Source organism: Cupressus sempervirens, chromosome 11 (assembly GCF_028749045.1).
Source record: "Cupressus sempervirens isolate cs-2001-9-10 chromosome 11, ASM2874904v1, whole genome shotgun sequence".
NCBI classification, from domain to species: Eukaryota; Viridiplantae; Streptophyta; class Pinopsida; order Cupressales; family Cupressaceae; genus Cupressus; species Cupressus sempervirens.
In genome coordinates, this window is record NC_143128.1 from 592,843,413 (window position 1) to 592,855,883 (window position 12,471).

Sequence of the window (12,471 nt, forward strand, 5' to 3'; positions counted from 1 at the left end):
GAAGAGGTATGGAGTGGCCTCTATGATGTTATAGAGAGAATGTCACCTGAAGAAACTATTGGACCAGTTATATTCCGTGAGATAGAGATGTATAAGAAAGCACTAGGAGACTTATTTCAAGAGACTTATGCAAGAAAAACCGATCAGAACTGATGCCTGGTAAAATATATGATTCCAAATTCCAAATTCTATTTTATTACCACTTTAGAATCTAGAATCTAGATTGATAAAGTCAAATTTATAGAACTGATTTAAAATTTTCTTGGCAGTAAGGTGCCAAATCATAGAGGATTGTAGTCCGTATTTTGAGCCAGCCATCCAGTGCTTCAGGATGTGAACGCAATTGGAGTATGTTCGAGCATATAAACTCGAAGAGGCGCAACAGGTTGACAGCGAAAAAGCTAAATGATCTTGTTTTTGTTTACTACAACCTTCACTTCCGCCACAAATAGATTTTGGGCAGCGACACATCTCTCATTGTATTAGACAAGGTTGATATACAAGCAGGGTGGAACACAAAGGTTGATGATCCCGTCTTCAATGATGAAGACTTATAGAGTGGGTTGATCAGTTTTATCGAGAGGCAGAGGTAGTGGCGCTGGCAGTGGAAAAGGCTAGAGCTCAAGGAGACCCAGTGCAAGACCCTGAGGTCGAGAGTGATGGATCTTACTCTAATGATGAGGATGAGGATGAGGATGAGGATAAAGAGGATGATCATGTCACTAAGGTCCAACCTCAGACACAAGGAGAGAGGATGGCTCTAGAGGCTTCCATGACCTATCTTAGGCGTACTCATAGGAAGACATAGGCTACTATGAGCCTTTCTTTTGATATATGTTTTGAACTTTTGATTCCATGGATATTGACATATTGTAGACATTTGACAATTAACTGTTATACCATATTTTAGATTTCTATTATGTTATTCAGTTTAACATTATGTAATTTCTTTCGAAAATTCGAATTTATACTTAGGTGATCTATGAGAAGTTGTATATGTGTACAATGTAGCTTCTATTTATCTAAATTATTGTGCATTCGATGTTAAGTGGCTAAATGATGCATGAAAAATCTTAAAATCCTTAAAAATCTTTGAATTTCATGGGGTTTTAAATTTGCTGAGTCCTTGCCGAGTCCGAGTTCGAACCCATTTTCGCCCTAACCGAGTCTGAGGTTAGTAACACTATTAATTATGATGATAAGATATAAGAAGCAAATCATGTGGTTAATCATGTTGAGTTGGAACCTCAACCTCCGATTTCTTCTCCACTTGAACCTAAACAAACACCTTCTATTGGCTTTAGTCAGTCTGATATGTTAAGGCACCCTAACGGTCCTCTTAACAACACTACTAGAGTTGCTCATATTCTTTCCCATGGTAATTTGATTGATCCTTCTTCTGTTGTAAATGTTATCCTTGAAGAACACCTTTTTAATAAAGGGCTACATAGCGATACCTATGATACAACTCCTATATGGATTCAAACTTATAATGGTTTTTTTTATCGTCCTCAAGGTTCTATCACTTTACCAGTTACTCTTTTAGGGAAGGTTGTTTATACTAGCTTCGTTGTTATTCCTATTTCTGATCAATTTCAAGTTAAGCTTGGTATTCCATGGCTTTCTTTCATGCAAGTTGTAGCTTCTCCTGTCATAAGTGCATTAAATTTCCCTGTAACGGAGAAATTGTCACACCATTAATCATTCCCTTTATAAGTCATCACGTCCACGAGATTGTGCTGAGATTAATTTTTATTGACCATCTCATCCTGACAAAAAACTTGCTCGTCCTTATCATCTTTATAGAAACTATCAACAATATAAGGTAGCCAAGATCGTGGAGCTTAGTCTTCCTAAGGGTTATTCCCCTGTGACTATCTTGCCTACTCCATCTGTCCCTTCTACTTCTAAACTTGTTTTACCTTATGCATCTATTCCTTCAGCTACTATACTCGAACCAACTTCGAAACCTACAGTAGTTGATCCTAATTCTTCTGGTTTATCTCATAAAACTATTTGTAACCACATGCCCATCAGCATTGCAAGAACCATCAAGGTAAAGCTAAGACTAAAGCTCGTTCTCTTGCTTCTCAACCTGCATCTTCATCTCAACCTTTACCCTCCTTCGATCAAACCATGTGTGAATCTTTGGAGATGTGTGAATCTTTGGAGAAAGCTAAGCAAGGTAGCACTATGCATATAGATAAAAATGATGATATTGATTTTAGATTCTATTAATCTTGATATGGAAGAAACTTTAGAAGATGAACATGTTAGTGGTGATGACGAATTAATTGATATGGATAATGATTTGCCTAACATGCTTTCTACGCAGCTTGCAATCACTTCTAGTAATGAGCATAGTGACTCTCATCAAAGTCCTTCAATAGAACTGCTTGTGATTTCTACTGTGTTGGATGTTGTTCCTCTCATGAGTCGCCATCCTTCCCCTAGCATTTCTAACCAAGATGGTGGGGCACATGGAATGCTTGATGTGGACTTTATTTAGATTGGTAGTCTTTGTGTTCTTGTGTTGTGTTTTCTCCCATGTTGTGCTTTTGTCATATGTTCCAATTTGATTGCTTTAGATGATCATTGTTGCTTTCTTGAGCACAAGAGGATAATACGATCACCTTGTTGTACACATTCTTCTATTTGTATCTCTTTCCTTCTACATGGTGTTACATGTTATGTTGTACTTGTGTTATTGTTCATACTAGTGATCTTGTATAGTCTTCTTGGTTTCTTATGATACGATACCATTGTTTCTTTTTCGTCTCCATTTTATTGGCCCAAAAATAGTCTTCTTTGTAATTCTTTTGTGTCTTTTCCTCCATTCTGTTGTAGTTCTACTTCCTTTGGGGAATGATGACATTTCATAGTTGATGTAATATTACATATGGTCATGTTGACCCTAAAGTTAGTAGATACCTTAGAATTCTCTCTTTTGTTATGTGCTTATTTCCCTTGATATGTTTCTCTTCTTGGGGGCATTTCATAGTAGAAACGTTCTCTAGTGGATGCATGTAGGCATTCGTTAAAGCCATTGCTCTCGTTAAGGTTTTTACAATCGCTTTAACATGTGGGCATACACTCCACTCATCCTTTCACCATGAAGTTGCAAATATAGATTCTATGTGTAACTTGGAGTACTGCAGCCTTAAGTGCTTGGTATGATTTCTAAGTTATTCCCAAATCTATGCATTGCCACTTCATATTTGCTTGTTACTTTTTCTCTCTCTTTTTCCTTCTAGCTTCCTAGAACTATTGACAATTCCTGGGGGCTTTGTCTCTTTGGATTTCTCTCTTAACTATTGACAATTTGGGAGGGCCCGATCCTTGTTTTCAACCCTTCTTTTGACTATTGACAATCTAGGAAGCCCGATCTTGTTTTGATTCCTTAAGGACACGCATACTTATGCCTAGGTTTTTTTTATTCTTCTTTTTGGGACATGGAGTTCCCTTGAAGTTGGATCCTTTGATGGACTAACTAGCATGCCACACACACTTGCTAGACCATTTGATTCATCTTCGATGGGTTGACTAGCATACCACACACACTCGCTAAACCGTTAAATGCCATCCTCTTTTGCAGAGACCTTTCCTGCTTCATCTATTTCCCCTTTCTTGTGTGGTTCACAATAAGGCACACAAACCTTATTTGGCGATTAATTGCACCCCTTAGTAGTGCTTATCTCTCTTATTTTTATTTCGGATGTAACGAAGACTAAAGTCTCTTGGGGGCTTGATGATTTCTGTGTCTCCTAGATCATGATAAGATCGACTCTTTGGTTTTAATCTACTTTACTGTGAGTTTGAGGAAACTCGTGCTCTGCTAATGTGGGGGCTAAATGTACCATCTTAAAATGGACGCACTTTCCTTTTAAGACCTTTTAGCACCCTTTCCATGATGTCTTTCCTAGACCATGGATAAACTTGTTCTCGGTGCTCTCTTTTCCTTGTTTCCTTCCACTTTCTTCTCTATTCCTTCTGGCAACTACCTCAGTTCATTGTGCCTCTCTTGTCCTCCTCTCTGGGACCAGGTCGACACAAGTCAACCTAGACTGGTTAACCCCAGAGTTTGCGGGGCCCAGAGACCGAAAAGCTTTGGAGGTTTAATTAGTTTAATCTAGATCCTCAATCGACTTGTAATGTTTTCCTGCCCAAAAACTTATATATAAAGAGGTTTGGTGGCTTCATTTTCCTAAAATACAATCCAATTCATCTCTCAAGCTCAAGCATTCATATCCTTTTGAATACAAGCAAGTCATTCTTGCCATTCAAGGAGTTCAAGCATTCAAGCAAGGGAGATTTCTATGAAGCATTGAAGAATCCTTTATGGGCATTTCCTCTTCAAGATCTAGCTTATCGTTGGCCATCAAGGGAGGAGATCTACACTAAAGCATTCATCACCTTCTACACTGATGCACACTTACATCCACTGCACCATGATGGGATTATGGTACATCCGTTGCAAATTGTGGAGATACCCTACATTCCTATACCTAATTCAAGATCTACAATACACTACAAAACAAAATCGTTATTAACAAGGGTATTAAGCAAGGTGAATCCTAACATTTATCTTGTTTCAGTGATTTACATTTGCATTTATCATTTACAAGGTTGATTCTTGAATCTAGGCCTTGACCAAGGCAAGCCCTCACCCAACAAACAATAAAACCCCTTCATTTTCTATGTAGGAGCTGGATAGCAAAATTTTGCATGCGGATCTGGAAATAACTCCCCAAGAGCTTCTTGGAGAAGTTGGTTCAACTTTGTTACAATGTCCTTGGTACACGTCAACCTCGCGAGAATTTGACCCTCCATAACAACCTAGACCTTGTTGCTTTTCCAAACAAACGATTTTTGGGTTTTGTTCTCATCATTTCCTTTAGAAATACACACTTGGATATTTCGAAACAGGCTCAGATCTACGATTTTTGGAGCTAATATACATCTTCTACCACATATTTCAAGGTGAGCCTTTAAATTTTATTTCCTTTCATATCATTACCCTAGATCTATATCTTAATTGGGTTGATTGTGTACACTTAGCATCTAGATCTGAATTATTTAAGCAAATGGTTTAATTTTGCATACACATTATCCTATAAGGGCGAAAGAGTGTATCTCCTTGTATTGCATTCTCCTTTATAATTATAATTTGGAATTGGCGCCCTTTCTCCTTTAGGTCCTAGATAATTTAATTTGGACAATAAAGAGGAATCCTATTTGGAGATTTCCCTCTTCCTCTCACATACATATTTGAATGGCTTAGTGGACTGAAAAAGAGATCTACATCCTATTAAAGTGTCTCTCTTTTCCCCTAAATATAGAGTGCCAAAATCAAGAGTGCCCTTCACATATCTCAACACATGCTTAATTACAAACCAATGTTTAGCTTTTGGGGCTTTCATGAAGCAAGAGATGTAGCTCGTAGCATAGTGATAGATGAGGCTGCCCACTAGTTGTATGAACATTGATTCATCCTCCACCAATTAATCTAATTTAGCTGAAAGTTTCGGCCCTTCCTCAATAGGTGTAGATGTCAGTTTGCAATCATGCATCAAAAATTTATCAAAGAGACTTTTCACGTACTTTGACTCAGAAATGAAGATGTAGCTATTTGTCTACCAAACCTCTACACGAAGAAAATAATGGAAAAGTCCCACATCTGTCATAAAAAAAGACGAGCACAGATTTTGTTTGACTTACTCGACCAAATGTGTTGGACTGTCAATAATGATGAGATCATCAACATAGTTGACAGGAATAAGAATCTCACTACTAGCATGCTTGACATACAAATTAGAATAGGACTCCACTGAAATTCTTGATCAATCAAACACTTATCAATCTTGATGTACCATGCACGGGGAGCTATTTGAGGCCATAGACAACTTTTACCAATTTGTGAACCTGGTGCTCTTTACCATAACCTGAAAGCCTAGAGGTTGTGTCATTTAGACCTCTTCCTACAAATCACCATTGAGGAAAGCACTCTTGACATCCATTTGATAAACATTCCATCCAAACTGAGCTAAAAGAGTGAGGACAAGGTGAATGGTGCTCGTTTTGGCGGTGGGAGCAATTGTCTTCTCAAAGTCAATGCCCTCCTATAAAATCCTTTAGCTAGTAATTGTGTCTTGTACTTTTCAAGTGTTCATTAACCTTATACTTGACCTTATACATCCATTTGCAGCAAATGGGCTTCTTCCCTAGTGGAAAGTCTAACAACACCAAAGTGTTGTTTTTCACGAAACTTTGACATTCAATTGCCATAGCTTGTACCTATTCTAGTAAACCTTTAGCATTTGAATATGTTTTAGACTCAAAAACACTATAAATATTTGCCATCAGAGAAAACTTGACTTTGGTACATTGCTTGCTCTTATTCCTTGCAGATCTACCCTCAACAAGTTCATCAACATAAAGATCACTAATGGTCTTGACCTAACACGTAGGTTAAAGAGAACAAACATCCAATACAAGAGGAACAACATCACTTGGGATCGCTAGATGTGGATCCAAAATGTCCTATGAAATGATTGGTGGCACAATGTCATATGAATCCCTCCCTCCAGGTAAACCAAATGGAGTACCAACATCAAAATCTATAGCCTTTGGAGGCTCATCCCTAAGGCTCAAAACTCGAGAAGACTGAAACAAGCTTCGTTCTTCATTGAGCAACAAATCTCAATTATATGAGACGATCAATGTGAACAGCAATCATCCAACAACCCTAATATAAATCACTGAACCCTATGAACATCAAATTCCAAGTCGTAGAATCCAATTTAGTGTACTTGGCATCTAGAATCCAATCATAAGTTGTAGAGCCAAAAACCTTCAGATGATTGATTTTGGACTTACGTCTAGACCTAGCTTTCTCTAGGGTCATCTTCTTAATGGCCTATATGGGACACCAATTCAGAAGATAAACCGTTATATAAACTATCCTTAGCCAAAACTTCTTCGAAACATGTTTATGCTCTTAACATACATCGATCCATCTTTGTGATTGTACGATCCCTATGCTCAACAACAACATTCTATTGTGGAGGTGTAAGGTGTGGTAAGTTGAAGCTTAATCTCATGTGATGCACAAAAAAAGGAGAAGTCAGATGAACTCTCCACCATTATTGGACCAAAGAGTGCTCACAACCTAACTCATTTTCCACTAAGGCCTTGAACTCATGACATGCTAAACGCCTCTGATTTATGTTGAGGAAATTACACCCACATTTTACTATTGAAATCATCAACAAATAGTAAAAAAATACTTACATCACATGACTAGTGGAGTGTTCACTAGTCCACAAATATCTGCATGAACCAACTACAATATCTTGGATGCCCTCCAAGCGTCATCATCAGAAAACAAAGTTTGATGCTACTTCCCAACCTAACAAGCTCAACAGACTTCATTTGTGTTTGAAACTCAAGACATCTAAAAACCAAACTCTCTCAAGCCAATTGAGATTGAATATTCAAATGCCTGTACCACTGATGCCAAAGATTGTTGATGGAAGTCTTTTTGGCTGCCATGGCCTCCTCCTTAGATTTGCCTAAATCAATGAGTCTTTATAGACCATGATCCTCAAGGCCAACTACAACTCTAATGTGAGACTCTTTGTCAACAATGTTGCACTTGTGCAAATTGAAGACGACATTCAGCTGCGGAGAATGAAACTTAATTTGACTAATTGACAATAGATTGAACTTCATACCTAAGACAAAGTCTGCATTGAAAAAGATCAAATCCCTCCAACTTGTAATGATTCGACCTAACAGTGTGGTGTCCGTATAACACCACTGGTGAATGGTTTGGTATGAATGGCAGTCCATACATTGCAGAAGGGGGTCTGTACGGTGAAAGAGGTTGTGCTTAAAACGAGCCGTACGGTGGAGATGGGAGGAATGTTGCAAGGGTAGTATGGATGAGTTCATACAGCATAAGGTGAAGGTCATACAACAACAAAAGAGGGGAGAAACCGTACGGTGGTGATAGGATGAAGGAGAGTACGGTGGAGAGTGGACGTGAGAATGTAGTACAGTAGGCCAAGATGGTTGTATGGTAGATCAATATGGCCGTACATTAGATTTGGAGGTCGTACAGCTGGGTTTGGTGGTCGTACAATGAGCTATTGAGATGGAATGGTGGAGTTGGAGACCTTCCGGAATGAGGAGATCATGCTGCAATTGATTTCAATACAATATATTCAGCAAATATGTTATATAATGACAGAATGAATGATTTAATACAACTCCAGATATATATATATGCATCTGCTACAAAGATGGTGCTCTAACTTGCCAGATCTATGCGAATTAGTATAGATACAGAATAGGGTGAGGGTAGAATCCCATCGAAACCGCAAGAGCCAAATAGGAAAGATCTTTCACTTCCGAAATGGCAAACAATACAGAACTCCAATAGGAATTCGCAATACAAAGAAATAATCAAATCGCGTACCAACAACTACGTATAAGCCATGCTTAAATACCCATCAGGGAAACCTTTCCGAGGGTGTACAAAGATAACGAACGGCCACACTTACCTACGGACAATTAAATAGAATGGGTCCAAGATATACTAAATCAATTGAAACCACAAATACACATTATTAACTTGGGCCCCATCTTAATTAATTAAAGTAACTAATTCAAGGTCTTTTGTTATGTTATTTAAATTCTAGAACCATTTCATTAATTAATTTAATTAAATTATTACATTCAAATTTGGGGACATGGCACAACCAAGTGAAATCTGAGCATTGCCTTTGTTGAAAACAATATATTCCCCACCTCTCCTCCAAAGATCACTAAATCGGTTAAACGCATGAACTCTATGAACCAATCCTTTGAGGCTCTCTTAAAACCTTTACAAATTTGTGCTCTTTCTTTTTCTTGTGGTGTTTCATATTGTTGAATTTTTCATGTTATGGACCACTAATATCAATCTCACAAACAAGTGAACTTTTTTAATTTTAATTCCAATGTATAAAAGAGAAACAAGTGGATACTCATGCTGCATTTTACAAATATCCATATACACAATGAAGCAACCAACTAGTATTCTCTAAGACTATAAGCATTATAACACACGCTAAATATTTCAATAGACTTATATGATAAGTTTCCTCAATATTCCAAAATGTAATAAACAAAATCCATGCAATGTCCCCATTTTTAGCAAGCTCCTAAGATTGGCTTGGTCAGTGCACCATCGCTACCCTCATGAGCTGACACTGGGATTTGAGGGTCTCAGTTGTGGGTTTATAAGCTTTCCAGCAACCTATGGTGTGTTTTGGCTCTGTTTGAGAGATTTACTATTTATAGTAAGTCAAATATTGGTTATGATGAGTTCAGTTGAGTTAGAGGAGTTGAGTGATGCTCTCAATATTTATTTTGAGCTTCTAGTTTGGGCTCCAAGAATCTTGGAGAGAATGTCTATTTATATTAAGTCACCCTGTCAAGTTCAGTCATCATCTTCATTCATCACGATCACTCTGGTTTTGTCAAATTTCGATTTTGATGATTCTTCAATTGTTTTTGTACAACAGGTGAACTTATTATTATTATTCATCTAAATATGTTGAGGTTGTTATTTTTGTTGGTGTTGTATGTTGGTCACCTCAGTATCATAGCTCGTTGGAACCGGGTTGAAATGTTTTAAATCGTGAGCACAAGAAATAGTGGCGCACAAGAATTAGTGGCCTTGTGTGTCAAAATATTATGTTATGGTGGAAAAGGTGATTTTTGGGAGCAAAAAGCAATTAATCAATTATATTATAATGGTACTTAATTATATTTTAATGTTGTGTTGAGGAAGCATCTTAAGTGGAGTTCATTTCAGAAACTTGTGCCATTTGGAGATTACAAATATGAGCCCATTTGATGGGAAAAGCATCCGATTATTTGATTATCTTATTTTGCTTTGTCATCTTTGTGACATTTTCTGAGGTTGTTTTTAGAGCCCTTGCTGAAGTATAAGGGTTTGAGGCTGAGAGGTATTTGAATCACTCTTGAGGTATAGTGATTTCATTTATTTTGAATATTTGTTGAGTCTCCTGTACTGTGATTATCTGTGGCTGGGAGATATTGTTTGGAGTTTTGGTTCCATTACCATTTGCAAATAGAGGAGATCGATCGACAAACCTGAGAATTGTGAGAATACGCTTCCTTTCTATCTACTGTTGCTAGGAGGCATTGACTGTGTGGAAATTTAATTGCAATTTCTGGAGAACTGGGTCTGCATTTTGGAGATCAATGTTTGTGGCCTGTGTGTCGAAAAATAGGTTTTTCAGACACTATTCCTTGCCTGTGCTTTGCATCACAATTTGGAATCAAATTTCCAGCTAGACGCCTAAATAATCCTGCTGCTGGGGTCTGCAATTTGCATTACCTGCGTTAGATATTTCTGTTATTGGCTTAGCGATCATTGGATTGAAAACTCGGGGTGTTTTAATTCTGACATTGTGCATCTTTTCATACCTGATTTGGGCATGGGATTGATCTAAATCCTGGCGTATTATTGCCTGATTAGTGTGGGATGTTTTCATACTCCTGGGAGCCTTTTTTTCCAGATTTGTTATTGCCAATATCTTGCTCCTAGGCACTGCCATATTCCAGTGAGTGGTGGCAATTTTTTGATTGCTGCTGATCAGGGTTGGAGTTGCCATTAGTGCTGTCATTTTCTGTTAAAGACCTGCGATCAGAATTTAAGGTGGAGCTGTAACCTGTCTACTGTGATTTTGGAGGTTGTGCAAACGAACAGGTTCTATCAATAACCATTGTAATTCCATCTTGCCGCAAATTGGATCTGTTAAGCATCTTCAGGTTGAATGTTCATTGTAATTTCAGTTTATTTGCAACAATCATTATTGGTATATTCAGAATCGCACGATTGATTAATCAGTTTTCAAAATTGGGCTTGCACAGTAGCTATAGATTCTTTAATTTATACTGTTTCCACTTTTATTTTATATGCAAAAAAGAACACCATAAAACACAAAAGAAAACATCATAGCAGAATTGTGAGCCAAGTGGCTGACGAATTGTCAAACTATTGAATAGTGAAGATAATTGATGTTATTTGAAGCTATAACCAAGTAGAGCTATAACAATCTGTAACAAAATCACAACTATGCTTTGCTCAATAGATTTTCTATTTGTTTTAAATTCTCTTTGTCTAGAAAATCCTCATGAAGATACCATTGATCAATCAATTCCAATATGTATGGAAAAATAACAATCCACTCCTAGGAAAGATAAAAGATAAAGATGTTCCAATGAGATTTCAATCATAGAAAAATGTCAAATTTATTAATTTTAATGGCTTCAAGGTACTATGTATCAATTCTTCATTCACTGGAAATGGTTTTGGGAAAATAAGACAAATATTATCCCTGCTTCAAACATATGGTATCATCAGATGATTCAGATTCACAATCTGCCTATTTACGTCTTTATGCATTAGCAAGCAGAAAAACCGAAGAATGGTGAGCACTGACCTTGATAGTTATTGTTCCCCTTTCCTTTCTGTCCTTGATCTTATTAGTGTCAAGGGATGGCATGAGTTTCAAGTTGACCTCCTTTGACATCTCAGGTTCCAATTCAAGCAATGAATACTTAACAATGCCTAACCTCTTATCTTGACCAATATCCTTATCAAGCACCTGCAAAGTTAATTCAAAAGTTTAAATAACTGTCTGATGCTTTAACATTATCCTGAATTATTGAAAACATTTAGCACTCAGAAAAATTAAGCTGTCTAGTATCTAACAAACCTAAGAATGGAAAAACTCTAGAGTCTAAGGCTTTAAGGCACTGAAAGGCTATAAAACATCACATCTGCCAAATTATTAAGAGGTTGACAGTTGCTAGAACTTAGGTGTATACAATATTCAATAAATCAGAAGAATACAATGATACTCTAATCAAAAAGACACTGATTTATCAAGCGCAATATAATTTTAGATATATAAAAGAAAATAGAAAAACCAAATGTCTCCATATGCCCTGAGAGAGAGAGAGAGAGAGAGAGAACCTCAATAATAAGGGATTGAGTCTCTTTGTCTTCAACATCTAAAGGAAAGACTTCATTCCACTCAGGATTGAGATTGTTCTCGATCACTTTTGTCTTCACTTTAAAGAGAACCCGGACATATAAGATGACATAGGGATCCGACTTTCCAATCATCTCCATGTTTTTTAATGAATTGGCTCTTACTACTACCACAGTAAGCCGGCCTTGTGGTTTAAGCTCAAGTTCACTGCATAATTCCAAAACACATCAAACGATCATTTTAAAAAAAAATATATTCACATCAAATAATTGAACTTCTTAAACTACAGAAAGTGTTCCAGGAAGTAACACTAACCGCAGTCATTTACAACCAGAGCTAAAGCATTATTTTAATGAAGTGGCCAAAAAGGAAAGTGATGCAAATCACCATATTTTCT

At 37.2% G+C, this 12,471-nt stretch overlaps 1 protein-coding gene across 1 annotated transcript in view; it reads right to left on the reverse strand.

Annotated features, from left to right (window-relative positions):
* The window catches only part of NTMC2T4 (Calcium-dependent lipid-binding (CaLB domain) family protein), a 123,435-nt gene that overhangs the window by 23,782 nt on the left and 87,182 nt on the right, over positions 1 to 12,471 (reverse strand). Inside the window, exons 9-10 of the mRNA XM_089811336.1 lie at positions 12,056 to 12,281; positions 11,520 to 11,684 (exon numbers count right to left, since the gene is read on the reverse strand). Coding sequence (XP_089667462.1) covers positions 11,520 to 11,684; positions 12,056 to 12,281 — 391 coding nt within the window. The remainder of the gene's footprint in view (positions 1 to 11,519; positions 11,685 to 12,055; positions 12,282 to 12,471) is intronic.